We start from the raw sequence: 24,210 nt of genomic DNA, 5'->3' as shown, positions 1-24,210 counted from the left end.
TACCACAGATTATACACAGGCTGCGTATAATTACACTGTCAATCATCTGTATGATGCCAGTGAACAAGTTGCAACCATAACATTCAAAAATCCCAACTCAAATTGCAATGTTGTTACGCGTCGCGGCAAAGTTACCATAAAGGTAGCTCCACAAGGCACCACCTCCATCCCAAAGTAGTACAATCTTGTGGAACAATTAGACAAAACCCTTGCGCTTATATCCATTTTAGAGCTTTTGCACCTATCGCCCTCTCATAAAACTATCTTGGATCAAGCACTCCAAGAGGCGTCAGTCCCTGCAAATCTAAATACAGACCAATTTCAAGCCATGGTTGGAAGTCTAAAGTCATCACCTTGTCTCACTTTTTCCGAAAGTGACAACTCTTCCTTCCAGCAACCTCATAACGCCTCACTCCACATTGAAGGCTTTATCAACTAACATAGGATCAAGTGAGTCTTGATCGATAATGGAGCAGGCCTGAATATTTGTACACTACAGTTGGTCACAACATTGGGATATGCGGTAGAATCAGTGGATCCTCGCAAGAAGATCACAATCAAAGCCTATGATGATGTAGAGCGTTCATCCAAAGGAGCTATGGTACTACCAATCCGAGTGGGCCCCGTGGTAAAGCACATCATTTGTCAAGTTCTGGACCTTCCTCTGCCATATAATCTATTGTTAGGAAGACCTTGGATACATGCCATGCAAGCTGTTCCATCTACCTACCATCAACGTATCAAGTTCCCACATAACGGTGTAGAGATCACAATCCGGGGCGATGCAAATCCCTTTGCGTTTTGCCATAATATCAGTCATCAACCAGAGATTACCATTCCTAATAATAGAGAAGCCATTTCCTCCACATCATATATAAGTCCCACCTCTCTTGCCAGTTCAAACACCACTATACCAAAGCAAGAAAAGCTTAAGATGAAAATAGCAGAGGAAGGTCCTGGGGAATACAACTTGAGTCAACTCTTTTGTGTGGGACAAATGCCCACTTCTCCTAGAACACATGGTAAACCACAACAGGTACTCCAGCAACCAATAAAAATACCAGCATGTGCTTTGATGCCTTTCGTTCTTGGAAAGAGTCAAGAGGAAGAAACACAAGATGAGGACCTAGCGGAATGGATCTATAAGGATCCCATCACCACTGATATACCACGAGTTACACTTCCTACGGATCAGTATGGCAAAGGTCTCCTCATTATGCAACGAATGGGATATGATGGTCAGAGTGCTTTGGGATATTGCAAACAAGGACGACATGAACCTCTACTACCAGAATTAAAGCCCAAAGGTAATACAGGCCTAGGCTTTGAAAAAGAGATCTTTCCTAAACTCAAGTTCAAAGGAAAACCCAGCAAACCATTTTGTCCACCTACGGCAAAAAAGACGCCTTTTATCATTAAAGCAGCCTCAAGCACCATCCCAACTGCCCCATCAAGGCTCAAAACCCCAACACAACTACCACCAATACCAATCATCCCACCAAGCAAACCAATAATCCCATCAATAGTACCATTAGCAGTGGCAACTGTGTCAGAACCCGCAGCCACATCTATAGCACCAACAGTTCCAACAGAAGCAACTGAGTCAATATTACCGATACTCCCCGTACTAGATTCTTTTATCCCCATCAACCACCTTGCAGCACCGATCACTACAAAGGTACATCAACCAATCACACCTGCAGTATTTAACTCAAAAGACATCCCAGTATGGTATAGTAATCGGATGCTGGAAAGTGACTCAGAGACCGACTCACATGAATGGGAATTTGATTCGGTACAGCTTAATACTTCAGATGAGGAAGACACATCACCACCTCCGCCACGTAAAGACATCCCTGTTTACGGAGAAGCATAGATAAAGACCACTTGGGTTCCTGAACTGGAAACATCTTCCACAGACCCTACGTCTACACCTACGCCTGATTCTGACAAGGAGAGTACCATTAACAACCTTCACCATCACGTCTTAAACCTCACTGATACCTCTAACGAACTTAACCTAATCGATGAAGTAATGCCCATTATCCACCTTGAACTCATCGAATGGAACCAACCAAATTCCCCATGCCTTGACTTCTTCCAAAATGATGAGGCCATCATTGACTTTTTGGAATTAAGGGATAACCTACCAAGCAGGGATCACAAAGCTGGATTCGCCATTGAACTTAATAGCGCCGCATACTTCGGGGCGGATGCCAAACCTTTCAGCTGCAAAAATATAACAATAAAACATGGATCTTCTAGTGAAAACCACACTGTGGCACTGTTTGATCCAACAAAAGTAAAAAGAAAGAGCGTATCCAATGGTGAAAACCTCTCTGAGGCGCCTAAGGATGAAGGGTTTGACATTCTCCCTGATAGTACACAACAAGAACGATCAACGATTCTCATAGAGGAAACCAAAGAATACAATGTGGGGACTCCTGGCAATCCTCATCTCAGGCATCTCTTCTCACTCCAGAGGAACAACCTAAATTTATAGAGTTCTTTCAATAGTGTCAGATCAACTTTGCATGGTCATATGCAGACATGCCTGGGCTTGATCCTGATTTAGTCATGCATCACCTTACTGTAGCAGAAGGAGCCAAACCTGTCAAGCAGAAGCTTCGTAAGATGCATCCTCAGATTGCAGTGCTAGTCAAAATAGAACTCAAGAAACTCCTAGATGTTGGTTTCATTAGACCAATTGATTATGCAAAATGGATCTCTAATAGTGTGCCTATTGGCAAACCAAAAGGGGGCATCCGCATTTGTACTAACTTCAGAGATCTGAATAAAGCTTGTCCTAAGGATGACTTCCCCCTTCCCAATATTGACATCATAGTGGATCTAACAGCAGGACATGCCATGCTTTCACTCATGGATGGATTTTTAGGATACAATCAGATAAAGATCGCACTAGAAGATCAACATAAGATAGCCTTCACCTGTCCATGGGGCACATATTGCTAGAATGTGATGCCTTTCGGTCTCAAGAATGCAGGAGCAACCTATCAAAGAGCAATGACCACCATCTTCCGTGACATGATGCATACCATGATGGAAGATTATGTGGATGACTTACTAGCAAAATCACTCACCAGAGAAGGGCATCTCCACATCTTAGATAAAATCTTTCATAGACTGGAACAATACCATGTTCCACTCAACCCAAAGAAATGTGTCTTTGGAGTAACCTCGGGGAAACTTCTAGGATATATTGTCTCAAGTAAAGGTATTGAGGTTGACCCAGCAAAGGTAAAAGAAATCATGGATTTGCCACCTCCAAAGAATATCAGTCAGCTAAGGACATTACAAGGGCGACTCCAATCCATCCGAAGATTCATTGCACAATTGGCTGATAAGTGTCACCCATTTACACATCTTCTACACAAGAACATTCGCTTTCAATGGGATGCCCGATGCCAACAAGCATTTCAGACGCTTAAAGACTATCTCATGAATCCACTGTTGCTAATGCCACCAGATCCAAGAAGACCATTGTTACTTTATATCTCGGCAACAAGTACAGCATTGGGTGTACTACTGGCACAACAAAATGCAGAAGGAAAAGAGTGTGCTGTTTACTACATCTCTCGCACACTGGTGGGCTATGAACTCAATTACACACCTATTGAGCGAGCTTGCTTAGCAGTAATCTTAGCAGCCACTAAACTGAGGCACTATCTATTAACACACAAAGTACAACTCATTGCAAAGATTGATCCACTCAAGTATTTACTTAACAAAGCAGCATTAACAGGCCGCTTGGCCAAATGGGTGATGATTCTAAGTGAATTTGACATTGAGTATGTGGACCGTAAAGCTATCAAAGGTCAAGTTATTGCAGATCAGTTGACCGATGCACCACTCATAGGCGATCATCCTCTCATTTCCAATTTTCCAGATGAAGAGATATTCATGATCATAATAGCACAACCATGGAAACTATATTTTGATGGTTCATACACTAGGCACGGCTCGGGGGCAGGCATTCTGTTTATCACACCTCAGGGTGATAGCATCTCGAAGTCTTATAGGCTCACATATCCATGCACCAACAACATAGCAGAGTCTGAAGCCTTGATCACAGGACTTAGGTTAGCCGTACAATGGAAATTACAAGAACTACAAGTATATGGCGTTTCACAACTGGTCATTCGACAAGCAACAGATGAATATCAGACCAAAGATGATAAACTCATGCCATATAAGCAAATGGTGGATAACCTAAAGACATCATTTACTGTTATCACTTTTGAGTAGATACCAAGAGATCAGAATCGAGCTGCTGATGCCATGGCTACCATCACATCTTTCCTAGATCTTCCACAAAATTCAACACGCTATGAGTTCTTGGTCGAACAGCTTTGGATCCCCACTTATGATATCCCTGAATCCGAGATGATATGTCACCTTGTCAGTTCTGAATCCCCATGGTATGGTGAGTTCTACACCTATCTCCGCGATCACACCCTTCCTCCCAACCAGTCAAATAACCAACGTAAAACCTTCATTCACCAAACTGCTCGATATACCATTATTGTCGAAACCCTATACCGCCGCAGTCTTGATGGTACTCTCCTTCGATGTATAGAATAATATGAGATAACAAAGGCTTTGGAAGAAGTCCATGAAGGAATTTGCGGGACTCATTCAAGTGGTCCATCACTAGCTAAGAAACTCCTGCGCAATGGATATTATTGGCCATCTATGGAAAAGAATTCCTACTACTTTGTCAGGAAGTGCAAGAAATGCCAAGTTCATGGTGACCTAATACATGCACTAGCCCAGGAACTGCAACCAATTACAACACCATGGCCTTTTTGTCAATGGGGTCTTGACCTTGTGGGTAAGATTCATCCATCTTCATCTAATGGCCATAAATTCATTATTACCGCCACTGAATATTTCACAAAGTGGATCGAAGCTGTTCCACTTACCCAAGTCACTGGCAAGCAGATCGCCTCATTCATCCTCAACTACATCATCTGCCGGTATGGTGTACCCATGTCCATCATCACAGATAACGGTCTTCCTTTCAAAAATCAGGATGTCCGCGAACTTTGTGAGAAATTTCACATCCAACACCGCTTTTCCACCCCCTATTACCCAAAAGGCAATGGTCAGGCTGAAGCATCAAATAAGAACATATTAAGAATCCTCAAAAAGACAGTCAATGATGCTGGTCGTGATTGGCATGTTCAACTGAATCCAACGCTATGGGCATATCGAACTAGCATTCGAACCCCTACAGGTGCAACTCCTTGTTCATTGGTCTATGATGCAGAAGCTATCTTGCCTATTGAGGTTGAGATACCATCACTACGGGTTTCCTTGCACAATCTAATAGATGATGAAGCCTACAGAGTATCCCGCCTCCAAGACTTAGAGTTACTCGATGAGAAGCGACAAGCTGCATACAATCATCTCAAAGCCTATCAGTAGCGCATGAGCAGAAGCTACAATCACCGAGTTAGACCTCGTACATTTGAGGTAGGTGATCTTGTTCTTCGAGAGAATCCTCACAACCAACCAAACAGAGAACATCAAGGCAAGTTCGACTCAAACTGGCTAGGCCCATATGTTGTCACTGCTGTATTCGGGTCCAGGGCATATCAGTTGGCTACTTCAGAAGGAGAACCGCTTGCAGATCCAATCAACAACATGCACCTTAAATGGTTTTATACCTAAGATGTACAGAGCATCAGGCTCCCCTACATACCAGAAAATACCAAAAACATTCAGAAAAATGTTCTAAAGAAAATACAAAAACATTCAAAAAAGTAAAGAAGAATCATGCATCCAAACGGTGAACAACCACTCCGGTGGCACCTTGGGTAAGTACGATGGTGAAAACCTGGCAAACAGGTGCCACTCGTATAGGCTATGGCTCCATTGTCTTTCAGACTTGTTGCGATCACATCCACTTCATACATACATCCATCCATCCAAAACCATGGCTTGTTATTCCTCTGCAATTATGATAGTACTCCATACATCTTGCATCCCGCTTTTTCATTGTCATGTCTAAAATTGGGGGCAATGCCTTTAACCTATTGATGGAAGTGGATTCTACATTGTCTTATGATTCATTAAAGTTCTTCATTCAAGCAATCATCAAAATACGAAAAACATTGGAAAATATCTCACCAAAATACCAAAAACATTCAAAATCCAAAACCATTGAAAAATCACACAAAAACATGACAAACACCTTGTACATACTCATCCATGCAGATACCAAAGCAAGCATTGACAAAATACTCACACAATGACCATTTACCAATCGACCACACAATCCACATCAACACTCAAAAACTGTCTTCAACAAGGATGCATCCTTCCTTACCAAAACAAAGACAACAATGACGTTTTCTTTGACAAGAAAATTATGTTAAGCTATCAAATACTTGGTTGATTTGTGAGTACGATCATTCGTTTATCTGTATCAGGATCTTTCAGCATTGTTTTGTATTGTTTGCACATTATTTCCGATGAAGTTCTGGGGCATGTACTAATGGTGTCTACATGGGAAGTTCACCAAGCTACGTGATCATATGCAAAATACAGTCATAGATCACTACGGCTTACTGACTACAGCGTATACCTCGACCATATGGGCATGAACCATTACCAAGGATCCATATTCTTTATTCTTTATGTATATACTATTTGTTTTCAGGTACAATTCTCTTCCTTTGGTTCCTCCTACCTCATCCAAACTGGATAAAGGTTTTTATCTCTTAGTACGGTATGCACTTGTCTCAGGATATGATCAGCCTAAGATCAAGGAGGACGATCCAAGTCATGCATGAATGGAGATAATCCTTGTATGTTCCGCATGTAATACTCAGGTCAACTTGATCCATTATATCAAGTTGCTTGTATTAACTTGCTATATAAAATCCATGTAAGGAATACTCAGGTCATCTTGAATCATTATGTCAAGATGCTTGTATTCTCTTCCAACATTTTAAAGCTCAATGATGAACATAGAGCACTATGGATCGTCATCTCATCTCATATGTATATATTGCATTTCGTTGCATTCCACCCATCCATACATTCATAATAGCTACATATCATGCATACATAGTCATAATAATGCATACTCTATTTTCCTCTTCTTCCATAGGAATGAGCCATAGGTCCTCCATTTCTTCTATCTAACATCGAACCCCCCCCCTCACCCTCCCCATCTCGATAATCAGCATCACATACCCTACATCATTTCTCAATCAACCCAATCAAGCCACATTCATCACCATCCATCTCTAAAATAGGAGGGATTGTGTTTCCTATGCTAAGTCATCCAATAAGCCAAGCAAGTTACTCTGTCTGCACAGGTACCTCAACTCACACACACCTAGACTATCAACAGATACTCTGATCAAGTATCTTCAAATCTCAACAGGTAATCGATTATGGTAATCCTAGACTACATCAGGCATTTATCATAATGACCTAGTCTCAACGGGGCTGCCATGATTCCCCACAACCATCCATCACATGCACACACTATCAATTGATCAACCAATCAAACACAATCACATCGGACAATTACATCAATTGTCTACGTCTCAATGAGTATTTTGCTTCATATACCTTGACTTCATCGGGCAATTACATCAATTGTTTAAGTCACATCAGGTCACTTTGATTCACTTACTCAGACTTTATCATGTCCAAGCAACCAACTGACATCAACTGTCACGCTTTGACTTGACCGGGGCAATTAAACCGATTGCACCAGATTGTCCAACCAATTTTGATCAATTGTATAGCATCAATCCAAACCCCACACTACATCTTCTATGTATCTCTTGCATGACCTCAGGGTACTTGTTGGCTTGTTGTTTCTTCGTATTCACTCTATTTTTCTTCCATTCTTTCACCGTTGTTGCTAATTTCTTCTATTCTACCTCCCCTCCACTTCTCATTCTTTTTCAAGAGATCGCCCGATTTTTTGAAATTTTTCTTCCCATCTCTCAAGGGGGCATACCACCCATTAAATTTACATTTTATGGGGCATTTCTTCACACCAGTTTTTCTTTCTTTGAAACGACGCGATAAACCACACCGTCTCAAAGAGGGGCAAATGTAGTCACATAAATCTGTCCATTTTAATTAAATGAATATTTCATATTTATTTGATTAAAAATCCACTAGCCACTAGTTAATTAAATTAATATTTAATTAATTCATCCCCAGACATTCTTCTATTAATTAAATAAATTATTCAATTTATTTTAATTAATTCATTAAATCAAATTCTAAATCAATTAAATAAATAAAATCTATTTATTTAATTAAATCCCCCTATTCCTCTTTTAAATAAATTAAATAAAACATTTATTTAAATCATTATCCCCCCCACTTGCATTTTCCTACAAATGCAACTTGCACACATTTATTGAAATAAATAAATTTTTATTTTAATAAAATCCTATTTTCCCTCACCCACCAACTCCACTTGCAAAAATCTAATCCCCTTCTAGATTCTTCTAACCCCTTCCTAATTAGCCTAATCCATCCCCTAATTATTGTCACATTCCTAAGCAAAATGGAGTCACTTCTCAAAGACTCCAAAGTCTTTGAAAAGCATTTAATGCTTTTTGTGTTCAACAAATTAACCCCCAAAGTCTTCCAAGACCACTAATGGCTCTTACATGACCATTTATGGCTCTTACATAACCATTTATGGTTATTTCAAACTTGTCCCCCCCCAAACATTTATTGTTTTGACCATATTCATCCATTTCACATTTGCACAAGAGTTTATCCATTGGATAAAAGCTTTATTCTTTGAATAAAGAGTTTATTCATTCAACCAACCTTGACTTTAAATCCCAAGGTCATATCAGGCATTTAATGCTTATTCCCTCCCCTCTCAACCTATCTTACATTGACACTTGTCATCCTGGGATTGGGTTGAAAGCCTTCACATGGATTTGAAATCATTCAATCCTGACCATTGTTAAGATTGCTCAATCTCAACCATCCATTGCTCCATTTTTTCTATAAATAGAGCCCATTTCTTCATAATCCAGATCCTGAAAACTTGTATGCATTTAAGCTATAGGCATTTTAGCATAGGAAATCTAATATCTTGTTATTTTGGTTAAAATATATCATTTTAGCATCAATAAGCATAGTATTAGCTTTTCATTTCACATTTAGAGCTATACTACAATCTCAATCCTCCATAAGCATCCATAGTGCAAAAAGCTGCTGAGAGCTATGCTATTTTGGAACTTGGAGAGGAGAGGAACAAGGGAGAAAGAAACTAAGAGCATGTTAGGAGGTGTTTGGAGATGCCTCATCATGTTTGCTTTGATAGTTAAATATGCTTGCATGTTTTTAGTGTCTCTCTTGGTATGCCTTTTTAGATTAGTTTTTGATTGACTAACACTAACGATCTTTTGGTTTTTGTGTGTTGTTTGTCATTTGCTAACCTTGTCCATTTAGGAAGGCATCAATAATTATGTAATGTTTTTGTTCATTCGATTAGGTAAGTACCAAGTTAAAGATATGAATGTATATATTGAGCCTCTTATCGACAAGTTGTTGGAGTTATGGAATGGTGTCACTATGTATGACGTCTCTAGATCAATAGGACAAAGACAATTTCAATTCCATGCGATGCTTCTATAGACAATACACGATGCCCTGGGGCTAACACATTTTTGTGGTATGTTATAGTGTTTAAGTTGTGCATGAACATTATAATTCAAAAAATTATCATATTTAATCCAATTATACATTATCTTGTAGGTCTTCAAACAAAGGGAAAATTTGCATGTCCTATTTGTGGTCCAAAGATGAAATCTCGTCATTCAAAAAGTTTACGAAAGCAGGTGTTTGATGAGTATAGGCACTTTCTCCACAAAAATCATAAGTATCGAAATACTGAAAAACATCTTTTCAATGGGAAAGAAGAGAATACATCAAAGCCACAAAGAATGACACCTCACCTGTGGAAGTTGGAATATAATAGAATTAATCATCAAGGTAATGCCATTCCATCTATTGGTTTGTCATAAAACATCTTTTCTATTTTGTTTTGTTTACTGATGATGTGATTGATGATCATGAAGGTTGTGAAGGCATAAATGATCACCTTCCTAAGGGAATAAAAAGTTGTCTCCGACAATTTAGTAGGTTGTCCTACTACGAGCAGTTACAAATTGTTCATTTGTTTGATATTATGCATATTGGAAAGAATATAACAGAGACAGTATGGAAAATATTGGATGGAAGGAGTCACAAAGAAAAAATTGTCAAAATATGTAGTGACATTCAGGATTCCAATCATGCAATGATAAATGTCATTCAATCAAATAGCCATGGAGACCAAATTAATATAAGTGAGCTTCCTTAGTTATTAACGGACCAGCAAAGCAATGCTATAAAAGAAGTCATACGAAAAATTCGATTTCCCACAGGATTTGCTGCGAATATAAACAATCTCATATCAAAGAAAAGTGAATTTGGGCCAGGGATGAAAATGCATGATTGGCATACCTTCATTAAGGTAATTCATGTTCTTGTGTTTTTAGTATGTATTTAAGTACTGTACGTACATGTACTTTTCATTATGTTACAAAAAAATGAAAAGATAATTTTATAATTGTTGCAGTACGTTCTACCTCTATCTCTCCTAGACGACTTTGACAATAATGTTAAGCAAGTCATATATGATCTTGGAAAATACATGAGGTAAGTAGTGATATTTATTTAGTTTGTTGTATAGATATTATATTTGCAATTTGTTTTACTTGTTATGTAATATATTTTTTTGCGAATCTTGAATACCTTGTAGGTGGTTGTCATGCAAAGAAATCCATAAAGACAATATAAAATATTGGAAGAGAATAATTCCTCATTTAATGTGTGAAATGCAAAAGTGTCTACATCCAACTTTTTTCAATGCACAAGAACACTACCTCATACACCAAGTTGAGGAGATTGAATTGTGTGGACCTTTACACACTAGGTCAATGTGGATGGTTGAGAGGCACTTGCAATTTTTAAAGGCTTTGGTTCAACAAAGAGCACATCCTGAGGGTTCTATGGTGGAGGGATATATGGTATACCAGACTATGGTGTACATTTCTGAATATCTTCCTAAGTTTGCAGAAAAGATCCACGTGGATCACATTTGGGATCCCAACACCATTAACAAATTCGAAGGGGAGTACTTGAAGAGGAAAGGTAGTTCGAGGAAAGTGAGAGGTAATTATAAGATGTTATTGTATTTAATTAATTCTTAATCTTCAAAATAAATCGATTGTAAGACGTCTATTTATTTTTTGTACAGTTGGTCGAGAGTGGGATGCACTACATTTGTATATTGCAAACAATATTGATTGGATGACAATATGGATTGAACGTTGTCAACATTCTGGACGCACGTTAACATGGGAAGGTGTGGCTTCATTGGTTAAAGAAGCACATCATAATGGAGATTCCAATGTTATGCAAAGGGAAAAATATTTAGCATATGGTTTAAGAGATAAATAGGTACGTATAAATTTATTAATCACCCATATGTTTATCGACTCACAATGCAATAAATTTTACATGTTTGACATATCGCAAGTGAAACACCACAACGCTATGTGCTGCAATGGTCATAAATTTCGCATAAAAAAGTTGAATGACACGAAGAAAACTTGTGATTCTAGCATCACTGCAATCTTTGAGGTGACAAATATTTCATTGAGAAATGACATTCATCCTCAACATTCTCAAAATCGATACTATGGCATTTTGGATGATATACTTGAGTGTGACTTTAATTCCTTCAAATTAGTTTTGTTCATCATCAAATGGTATAGGCTACGATTGATTAAAAATGATCCTGATAGAACTATTATTGAACATGATAATGGTTTTATAATGCTAAATACAAGGTCATTTGAACCAGTTGGGGATGAGCCCTATGTTCTTCCAAGCCAATGTGAGCAAGTATTTTACTCAGAGGTTCCACATAAATCAGGTTGGTCATTTGTTGTTAGACATGATCCAAGAGGAAGGTCAATAAAGTATAATGCGATGGAAGAAGAAGATACCAAAGAAGAAGATACCGAAGAAGTAGAAGATGAAGTGGATGATGATCACGATCGACAGTTTCTCAATGATGATGAAGAAGAACAAGAAGAAGAAGAAGAGGATGATGATGATGATGATGATGACGGTGATGGTGATGGTGATGGTGATGGTGATGGTGATGGTGATGGTGATGATGGTGATGGTGATGGTGATGATGGTGATGATGATGACGATGACGATGATGACAATGATGATGATAATGATGATGATGATGATGATGATGATGATGATGATGATGACGGCGATTGTTTATTACCTATGTGATGGATGGTGATTTATGATACATATGTGATGGATTACATGTTTATGATGACACATGATATGTGATGCTAATTGTGATGCTCAATTACATATATGATGACACATCATGTGATGCTTTTGATGCTTATGATACGTATGTATTTATTATTTATCAACTTACAAATGTAGTAATGCTTATGATTCTCAATTGATGGTGTTGATTTCAGGTATAGTCCCTGTGTGATGCTGTCACCATTGGTGGGAATAGGTCATTGACTATAGACATCGTCAACCATTTAGTTGAGGATCCTGCATAGTCTACATAAAGTAAAGGTAAGGAATTAAAAAATTTACAATGACTTTGATGACAACATCATTTTATTATTTAATACTCTTTTTGTCTACAAAGTTCATGTTGTTCGTGTTGTGTACTATGTAATTTCGCTAACGTTTTTTATACTTTTTCTTTGTCACAGGCCGACATGGATCCATCACATATCGCAGACAGAGATGTAGCTTGCGAGACTTCTACCGAGTAGGTAAACCTCATTGTAATTGTACAAATTAGATAGAAGCAAACTGTTACATTATTATGTTCTTTTTTTAGTGATTTATACTAATTTTGTAATTGTTAATGATATTCTTGACACAGGCGGATGTTCGGGGAAAGGGAAAGGGAGTTGTAGTACTTGAGCACCTTTCTATGGATGTGGAATCATTAGGGTTAAGAAATGATGACCCTGAAGATCCCACAGACCTTGTAAAATTCTTTAAAATGCCTCTTATAAAAATTAGAAAAGAGATTGTTGCTTTGGCAGCCGTGCATCCTACCACTGATGAGATATGACAGAGGGTGGAATTATTGTTTAAGATAGCAGAAAACTTGCAAGTAAGCAGTAATGAAAGCTTTAATTATAACAAAAGTTCAATAATGGTTTATATTTTATTCTCTTTTATGTCATTAACTAAAATATGTACGTATTGTTTTTACAATAATTTATCCACCCTCATGAAAGTCATTCCCACGATCAGGGTGTTGCAGGATCTTTAGGTGATGATGATTTTCTTGTATTATCACTTGCTTGGCTTATCACTCTGAGTACCCAAAACACATCATACTTGATACTGTCAATTTTAAAAATAAAGGTTCATCCTTGTTTACAATTCTTGCACTTTTCATATATTTAATGTGATATATTTAATGTATTATTCTTTAGGTGTTGTCAATGTTATTGTGCAAATGTTGCCACCGCCTCATCAGAGATCACCCTCACCTGTATTGTTGACTGCAATGTCGGCAACACGTAGCATGCAAACATCCTCTAGTGCACATCATATTGGCCCGCCCACTGTTGGTAGATCTCTCTTTTGCTCTATCTTCTGTCATGTGTTTATTTCCCTTCAAGCGTTCTTCCTTGAATTCTAATGCCATTTCATAGTGGATTCATTTTTTGCAGGAGGAGATGCACATGAGGATGTGCTAGAGGTGACTACTGCTGATAACATATCATCATTTCCTGGATCTTCTCATATTGCTAGTACGGGAACGTTGCAGGCCACATTGGTCGTGAGTGATGAAGAAATGCTTCCCTTAAAGATACAAAAGGTTCCAGGTACTTTAAAATTATTATTATATATACTCTAATTGTAATTTACTTTATGATCACTCGTTTTGGACTAATGATCCCATAAATTTTTTGCAGGCAATGATATTTTCTATAAACATCTTAGTGACATTGCATTGCAGATATTTGGGCCTACCATACGTAAAAGGTGGTACATCATATGTGAACTAACCCTTATCCACTTTTGATTTCATATCATTGCTAGAATAGTTTTCCTTTGATCCATTTCTTGAAGTGTAATAAATGTAGATTCAGTTCATTTCTGAATCTAACAGATTTTTTTTTGCTTTAAAAGGTGGAATGACAAAGAAAAAAGGTTAAAAGATGAATTGACAAAGCAAATGGTTGAGTGGTTTGGAAATGACACCTTTGACAAAACCAAGCTCCTTGAAAAAGCTGGCACATATCTAAAGTATGTGAGGGTCCAATACAGGACCCATTTGGAGAGGAACCTAAAGTACGAGCGTCCCCCCATGATTCCAGAGAGGGAGTGGAAGGACCTGATATTGGATGCTAAGGAGAGAATTGAAAGGAAAAAAGGAAATAAACCACTACACGCCAGAAGAATGTACTGGATACTATTAAGAATGTAATTATGTACTAATTAATTACTCTTTATATTTATATAATCTAACATATTTCATACTTTTTATAGACTGAGTGACACATCAAAGGCAACCAAGGCAAGGCAAGAAAAACACGGGCAACACAAACTCGGCTTTGGTGGTCACATGAAACTTGCTGCATGAATTGTAAGTATCTCATGTAAATGAAATATTGCATCAAAATATTAATAAATTGCAAATGTTTTTTTTATCAAACAATGCAAGCAAAATTCATGGTACCAAGCAAAAATGCAGGGCTCTGAATTCAATAGAGCGCCCACAGAAGATTACAAGAGAATTGCCTACCAGCAAGGCTATTTAGCTGTGGTTGATTGGCTACGAGAATTGAGTGGCCATACACAACATTCGAGTGCATCCGTCACATAGGTAAATATGGTAAATGGAAGTTGTTTCAAATTGAATACTTTACCAATAATCTAATTGATGTTGAGTTCCAACATAAAGTGACTATATTTGTTTTAAATAACCAAGCAATGATAACAATGTGCATGTCATTGGAATGCAACCTGCACATGAAGGTCCGGATGTGCATCCCAGTAGTGGAGGTATTCATTTGCTATTCAAATTTATTTATTTAGCTATTTTTTTTCGGTAAATTTATTTATTTAGCTATTAATACAAGTATATATATCTTAATTTGTAATTAGAGTAGTAATTAATGTAACCTTTTTTGTTAATATTTTAGAGCATGTAGTCGGTGGTGAGCATGTGGAGCATGATCTGGGTACACAACCTCAAGAACGTGATGTTCCCCACTCAGGTAAAGAGGACCACTGTTATTGCTTTAAACAAATATAATTGCAATTGGTGTTCAACATTAATGTAACCTTTAGTATTTCAACTCTAGATGATCTAGAGGGTGTACAACATGTTGAGGTTGAGGTTACACAAAATGATGTGGCCCCATCAGGTAAAGAGCACAAAAATTATGTTCTCTAAATTAATGAAATACTTGTAACAATAATAATTTTTTTTTGAATTTAACCTATTTTTTTGTTATTGCAGAGAACCCCCCTTCACTTCAGTGTCCTCATCCTTAGTATAGGACTAGGCATACATTGAGATCACGAACAGTTGGCAGAACATCTGCAGAGGGGGGAAATGATGAAGAAACCGATGTTCCACTTAGTCTTTTCATAGCTTCAAAGAAAAAACAAAGAAAGAAATGATTGTAATCTAACTAATTTGATAATGACTGATTTTTATGTGTTAGTGAATGTAATTATGTGCTAATTAATGGTTATGGATGATATGTGTTAATTAATATTGATGAATGTTGCGTGTTAATTAATGTCAATCAATGTTATGTGTTAATGAACGTTATGTGATATTAATGAATGAATGCTATATTTTATTAATGGTAGAAAGAATTAATGAATGAATGTTATAAGATGTTAATGAGGAATTTAGAGTGATGTTAAGGGGGGGGGGGGGGAGGGGCCAAATGATCTTCCACCTTCACGTGGTTGGCCCTGTTAAGTAGAGAATATTAAACTATTCTTGAAACCAAGCAAAGCTCAACAAGGTAACACACTTTTCAATATTTCATTATGTTGCACAGTTAATCTTATTGAATAATGTATATTGAATCTTAATTGTAGGGTGCAAGTGGAGCCAACATGAACAACAACACCACAAGTTGCTGGGTATAATGAACTCCCATATTGTCTTGTCTGTACACGAACAATATGAGTTTCTTCTAGTGTTGATATCGAAGGTAGGACTGCAAAAGTTATGAATATGCCTCATCCTTGTAAGTTTTTTTATTACTTGTAAGTAATGAATATGCCTCATCCTTGTAAGTTTTTTTATTACTTGTAAGTCATGAATATTGCTCTTTAGTTGATTAAAATTAAATGAAAATATTTAATGAATACACAAAACTATATACATATGTAGGCGCACCATGGTTGAGATGGTCCAACTCCCTAGTCTCACTCTACGACTAAGCTCATGCCATATCTAAATCAAAGACATCTCAAATACATGGTCGGTGGAAAGCTGCAAAATGCCATTTTCATATATAAGCTAGACATACACAATTGGGCAAAATCACCAATAGAATGGTAAAAAGTGTGTTTGAGATTGTATCATGGATGCTTTTAAGGATTGTATCATGGATGCAAAAAATATCTTCATTAATCCTTGACTCATGATTGCTATAATACTTCTTTAGACTTCTCATGTCATTTGTTGCACTTCTTCACTATTTTGGACTGAGTTTCAACTATGAATTTGTCTTGACTTATGACTGTACCTAGCTTTGTCCTATCTTTGTAAGCTTCCTCTTTGAATTGTGGTTGTAGCTTTGATAATACCTTTTTAATTTTGCACTATTTGTAAGGAGGACAACTCCTAATGCATGTTGCAAACTGTGTTCTAGTGACTGAGACTAACCTAATGCATCTTAGAATGACATAAATTGCCAGGATGGAGATATAGCAGATGAGTTCAAGATTGTTGTTGTAGAAATTATTCAATTTTTGTGCTTGAAATTTATGTATATACACTATTTATAGTCTACTCTATATTTCCTACTTAGCTACTCCTATTGCTTTAAAATAAAATGTGAACTGATGAATTGTATTCTATAGATGACCAGTGCCTTTCTTTGCTGTTCAATTGAAATAACCCTAAATTACCCAAATGAAACTAGTAAAATATTTGAAAGCATACTAGAAGACAACACAAATTTTAGGCTCAAAGTTAATGGTCTGTATATTTATATTCAATTTGGAAAATCTTACAAAACTTAGATAGTTTTCTGTGAAACACTAGAAAAAACACCAATAAATTTCTGCAGAGTTTTCTTTACGAATTCTTGTGATCATTTTTCCTCTCTCCTGGTATCCATTTATAACATTATGGATACATACAAGATTCGGACATCCCTAAGGAAAATTAGTTACAACCATAGCTTCTTTCCAGAAGCAGTTACAAGTCTTTTTCTATCTCAACGGCCTTTTCAGTTGGTAACTCTTCTGCAACATCTTCTAACTGTCCCGGAGCATCTTCCAACTGTTATGGAGCATCTTCCTCTTGCACCGCATACCTTTTGGTCCACTCTTGGAACACATCATCAGTAGGCCATGAGTAGCCAACAATATTTTTCTCTAACTTAAGTAACCTTTTCCAAGAGTTTCTTCTTTTCCTCACCTCTGATTCCAAAAAACTATAATGTGATTTTATCTTTTCTATCTCCTAAATTGTTTTAACAAAGAGAGAGGTTGCATCTTTGTTAACAATTTCATTTACCCTCAAAGAAAAATTAGCTCCCAGCTCATCAAGCCATACCTATTTGTCCTTCAACTAATTTTGGCTGACAAAACCCCCATGAAATAATTCAAATTTATGCTCAGTATATTCTTTCCTATATAAGTTAGCTTTCCTCTCTACAGTGGCTCTTCCTTCTGCTAACTTGGTCAAACCTTTTGGCAACTCACATGTGGATTTGATAGTAACATCAGATCCTGCTTCCTCATAGGATGCACAAATTAAGTTCTAAATCCACTTCTCTTGGCATCCACTTATTCAAAATAGGCTCTAAAATAGCCTTGTCCTCATTTAACTCACACAGAGTGTCTAAAATTCTTTTCATATTAGTGTGCATAGTGGGGGCCTCTACTGTATCAGCAAAACTCAAAATGGTGGCCTTTACCTTCTCTTCATACTTACTTGCAAACAAGGCTTGAGCCTGTTTCATTTTTTCCAACTCATGTTGAAAAGTCTCAGCTGGTTGAAAACCAGAAGGCATAGGAGAAGGGGGGAATTCTATAAGAGGACTGGTAGGTGGAGGTCTTGCTGGAGAAGAAGAGATCGCTAGGGTAGAGGACTCACCTCCTTAGTGTTGTCCTACCAACTGACTCTGAAGTCTAGCAATAATAGTATCCATGTTGGCTACCTCCTTTTTGGCTTCATTATAAGCCTTTAAAATTGTCTCCAACTTGACTTGGAGATCAACTTTTTCCTTTGCTTCTTTCTCTGCTACTGCTACATTAAACTTTGTAGTTTCTAAGACTGTACTAGCAGCTTCTACCACCCCTGTATCCTGGGCTCTTTTTACTATCATACCTCCTAGAAGATTAGATCCTGAGGTATCTTTCCTTCTTCTACTTTCATCCCTCTTGAGGGACCACATGACCAGAGAAGCATTATCTTTGCTAAATGTCACTCCCTTCATTGGCTTGGTTTCTTTTCTTACTGCTTCAAGAACCAATGCATCTGCTATAGATTAGATCCTGAGGTATCTTTCCTTCTTCTACTTTCATCCCTCTTGAGGGACCACATGACCAGAGAAGCATTATCTTTGCTAAATGTCACTCCCTTCATTGGCTTGGTTTCTTTTCTTACTGCTTCAGGGAGGATTATAACACCAGCCTTTGACACCACCTCTCTTCCAGCTTCAGGAGTGATAGCTTTGAATTCAACCATCATTTCTTGTTTAACCTCTTCTTCCACTGAATTTGTATCTTTGTGAGGCTGCTCACTCATTCTCTTTTCACATCTAGCCTTGAATTGTTCAATGTTTTGTTTCCATACGAATTGCATGAAATCCCCTGTTGTGACAAAATTGTTGTCAGCTAGAAACTCTTCACTAGCTTGTTTGACAATGAGGTCTAATTCCTTTCCCTTTAGCTCACCATCAGTTATATTCATTTCAGCACTAGGTGGCTTTTTCGACATTCCCTCTTGGGTCTCATCATAGGTGTATGCAATTTCACCGAGACTCCCTAACTGTAGCAATTGTTTGGCCACTGCTTTCTCATCTCCTATGTGAATAGGGGATTGAGATGGAGAGTATTGAGGCTCATCAGTTTCAACTTCCTTCCCTACTCTTTGCCTTTTAGGGGAATCTTGAATATCAATGACATCTTCAATGGCCCTTTTTCCTCTTGAAGTGGAAGGCTCACTTGTCACTGGCATCATCATAGTATATTTAGATTTTTTATGCATCATATAATTACCAGGTGGGATAGCCTTAGCAAAGGTAGGCTTAGCTAAGACCAATTTAGCCCTATCAGGATCATTTTGCATTATAACCTCCCTTTTTTATTTCAGGGTTTGCATTAGGTCTTCAAAATAAAGAATTAAGAATTTAACGTTCTCTTCAAAAGGGGTAAAACTAGAAAGAGGGTCATAGCTAGAATCAAATTGATGAATAAAATCAAGTCCTCTTTTGTATGCAACCCACTTCTCCTTTCTTAATTCCTGCTCATCTAAGATGAATTCATTTCTACTTAAATCTTCAGGAAATTGAAATTAGTGAGGCCTACTTTTACATACTGCCCTCTTTCTGAAAATGACATTGAAGAAATCCTCAGGGTCTGCATCTTGGAACTGTAATTGACAATATATATGGCTTAAAGAATTCTTCAAAGTATTTCCAGCCACCTTTGGTAATTACAAAATGATGGGCCATGGTAATAGTTGGGAAAATGGTCCCTTTACCCCTATTGGTCATCTCAACCTCTTGTATTCCTCTAATCTGTCTCAACACTTCTGCAATCCCTATCTTCAATGGGACCTAATAGGGCAGTAGATAGGGGGTTCCTCTTAAACCATATACTCTGAAAACAGTAGAAACAGGGTACAAATACATGTCTCCCTAGTTGTGAACAATCTTGATATCTTTAGCAAACTCTTTAGGCCTAAGGAATCCCAAAAGAGCCTTAGGAATCCTAGGATTTTCTGCACATAAAAGAACTCTAATCTTAGATGCAAAGCATCTATCAAACTTCAGAAAACTAGCATCCTCTCTTATAGGAGTTGAGAAAATACAACACCACAGGAGCTTGAAGATCTTCTGCAAGTCGAATAACCTGTTACAAGGAGAAGCAATGAAACAAAATCTGAAGAACATACAAAACACAGAGAATATGCTCAAAAAGAGAGAGCTCAATATTCACAAAAATATGTAATGTGATTCTTACAATGAAAAGAAAGAACTCAACCTTTAATAGGTCAAGAAACCCTAAAAAGGGAAAACCTAGGTTTGCACATAATAATTAATTAAAATAATTAATTATATGCACCTAAAGTTAGCTTAAGTGTAAAAGAGATAAAGGGAACTTAAATAATTAAACAAAGAATGTTTAATTAATCAAGTAAATACCCGAATACTCTAACACCCCCCCTTAAGCTAGACTTAGGGAGAAGCTAAAACCTAGAACAGCTAGTGAAAGCAATAAAGATGGGTCCCGACAATAAGGCCTGATCAGGTACCCAAATACAATGAAATCTCTATGAACCGGAGAAATAGAGAAAACCACATGGGAACAAAACTCTACTCCAAAAAGAGATGGAAAAGAATATCATTGAAGCATGAAGACCCTGCAAACTCTGTTGAAGAATAACTGCTGATCTGAAGAACCTCCACTGAACTAGAACATGACCAGGTAGAGAAGACTGTAATCTGCATGAGTGCCCTCAAATGACATTACTCGAATCAGGAGGCAAATAAGGCAAAACAACTGAAATCAAAGATACAAATGGCATGAGAAACCATAGCCTGAAGAGCTGATCAATCGAACCACGGAAGCATTAGAACCAACAGGATAAACCTCCCCATAATGCGAAAGTGGGAGAGGGACAGGAACACTGAAAAGGACAGCCAAAAATAACTGCATGACGAAGAACCAAGAACATCAAAGGTGCCGAGACACATCATTATGAGGTGAATGTTGTGGAAGGAACACTCACTTGACAAAGGAAGATGACAAACAAAGACAAACATCAACCCCCTCATGGCACTTGATCAATAGTGCATGTACAACAAGACACAAGATATGCAAGATTCCAAGTAAACAATGCATGATGGCACTTTATCTCAGTGCGTTTGCATAATTACAATGCTACAATGATAAGAAGACTGAAAATAGAAACGAGAATCAAAATAGAGACACCCTACTCAGAAAAGAGATCCCAGGACTTGAAACAACCACGATATCCACCAAAGTGCTGAAAAGCAAAAAACTGAATAAAATATGCATGGAGCAGAATCTAGAAATAAAACCCATTTTTTTGGAAAGTACACAGCACAAGCTTTCCAAAAATATAAAGTTTTTGAAAAACGGAGTTCAGATGCTCATTCTACGTCTCCCGGAGTACAAAAAAGAGACCTCACTTTGACTACAAAAAAACATAGTCAAACAAAAAAATTGGAAAAAATTACCAACACCATGAGGTTGGCCTCGGAACCAGCTTTCCGATGCTTATTCGTTCTTGAAAAAACGACTCCGTATGCCCAAGATAGGGCCAAAAAACCAAACCCCCCCTGAAAAAGCCAAAAAAGGGGGTCTGGTTGCTTGTTGGTGGTCTGGTGGCTAGTGGGTGGCACACCAGTGGCGGCCGGGTGGCGGTCGGGTGGCGGACCGGTGGCCGGCCAGAAAAAAAAAATGCCTGGGGAGCGGAGTGGAGGGCGACCGGAAGTGGCGGCGAGGGCCAGGGAGGAGACTGAGGGCTGTAGGCGGCGGCGGGCCGGGTAGCCAACAACACAGGGAGGCAGTGGTCGGGCGGCGGGAAGGCTAGGGAGCTGGGCGCCTGGCGGTGTAGCGGGGCCAGGCTGGGCAGTGGCAGCAGAGCCAGGCGGAGCGACGGGGCTAGGCTGGGTGGCGCGCGGGGATCGGGATCTGCATGGCTAGTGGCGGCTGGAGACTGGGAGCTACATGGCCGGCGGGGGCCGCAGGGGCTAGATTGACAGGTCTGATAGGCCTGTCAGTCCGGTACCCTACGGTACCCACAAAAAATGTGCCCCAAAATTTTTTTTTTCTTAAAAAGAAACAAACCTCCCTTTTTTTTTTCGCTTTTTTTTCAATAAATTTTTTTTAAAAACAAATTTCGGCCTGCATGCCGTAAAAAGGCAAATTTTTTATTTTTTAAATTTTTTCTCGATCTGCATGCCAAGGTCGTACGACCTGGATCTGAGAAAAAAATGCTCCCAGAGGCTCAGGAACCAAAATAGGTCAAATTTTATATGACCATAGGGGTTTTCGGGCCTTCTGAGCACAATGGTAAGGTTCGTTTAGGTCCAAAGTGCTCAAAAAAAAGCTCAACCCCTAGGTACATAAAAAATTCCTGAAACCCCAGATCTACTTCCAAAGCAAAAATTCTCAAAACAAGAATAGGCAGCTATAGATCTGAAGCTCTGATACCATATAGGAGTAGAGAAAATACAACACCACAGGAGCCTAAAGATCTTCTGCAAGCCGAATAACCTGTTACAAGGAGAAGCAATGAAGCAAAATCTGAAAAACATACAAAACACAGAGAATATGCTCAAAAAGAGAGAGCTCAATATTCACAAAAATATGTAATGTGATTCTTACAATGAAAAGAAAGAACTCAACCTTTAATAGGTCAAGAAACCCTAAAAAGGGAAAACCTAGGTTTGCACATAATAATTAATTAAAATAATTAATTATATGCACCTAAAGTTAGCTTAAGTGTAAAAGAGATAAAGGGAACTTAAATAATTAAACAAAGAATATTTAATTAATCAAGTAAATACCCGAATACTCTAACATCTCTATCCCAAGATAGAACAGTGCTCCAAAGTTGCATAGGCATCTCCTCTATATCTTTAACCTTGACCAAATCCATATCTTTTGCAAAATAATCAACACCTTTGAACAAAAACATGTGCATTAATAGGGGGTACCATCCAAATGGCCTATCCACCTTACCATTTTTAATCCTTACACGCCCTGCATGAATAGCATCAATGAGGTATGCGGCAAAATCAAATATTATTGCGAGGGAAGGGATTAGTTTGGGCAATCATCAGCATATAATAGGTTGGCATATGTTTCTCAGCATCTTCTCCAAAGATCTGACACAGTGTCCAATACATACCCTTAGCTCTTAAAGTGAACAAATTCAGGGAAAATGGTTCCATTGTACTGTGGCCTACAACTGTTAACCCTCCTATTTTAACAAAGAATTCTCTCAATGGGCCACTCCTAAGATGATCTCTTTGTGCATTGTAGACTTGAGCTAATGCTTCAAAATCAATAGGCTCAAGATCATTTGAAGCTTCACTACGATTGAAAACATTTCTAAACTCATCATCTTTGATTTCAACTAGGGCTGATCCCTTTATATTTCTGATACATCTGGCAGCAGGGTCATAATTCTGTGTGATCAGGGTCAACAAATATACATCCATGAACATACTAGGGACCACAAGCTTCCCCACATCCAGTTCCCAGATGCTATTCAAAGGGGCGGGGGCATGTCTTTGACCAAAACCAACTTTAAAAAGACTTAGACTTGATATCCCTATTTCGGGGTCCCTTAACCAATTTCCTTCGTCTTACAGGCCATCCCTAATTTTCAAACGAGGGATTTTTGGTACTAACTCTTTGGCCCTAGCCCTGACATTAGTTGACATGGTTAACTACTCTAGAAAGTCACCATAGATGTTTCTGTCCTGATAGTTCACCTTTCCTGTCAATTCCCATCTGGGTGCCATTTTGAAAGTATGCAACTATGCCAATTATCAATCAAAGCAGTTCTTTAACAGAACAAAACCACAATTCAACAATTTTCAAGCAATAGGTAAGCAAAGAACAAGAAAACGTGATTTCGGCTTGAAGAATTCTGCT

At 38.1% G+C, this 24,210-nt stretch overlaps 1 protein-coding gene across 1 annotated transcript in view; it reads left to right on the top strand.

Annotated features, from left to right (window-relative positions):
- The window catches only part of LOC131856960 (uncharacterized), a 59,828-nt gene extending 37,524 nt beyond the window's left edge, over window positions 1-22,304 (top strand). Inside the window, exon 2 of the mRNA XM_059208926.1 lies at window positions 22,074-22,304. Coding sequence (XP_059064909.1) covers window positions 22,074-22,304 — 231 coding nt within the window. The remainder of the gene's footprint in view (window positions 1-22,073) is intronic.
- Window positions 22,305-24,210: the final 1,906 nt, after the last annotated feature.

Source organism: Cryptomeria japonica, chromosome 7 (assembly GCF_030272615.1).
Source record: "Cryptomeria japonica chromosome 7, Sugi_1.0, whole genome shotgun sequence".
Lineage (NCBI taxonomy): Eukaryota > Viridiplantae > Streptophyta > Pinopsida > Cupressales > Cupressaceae > Cryptomeria > Cryptomeria japonica.
The sequence above is the reverse complement of the archived record's forward strand: the minus strand, read 5'-3'. Positions and strand labels throughout refer to the sequence as shown.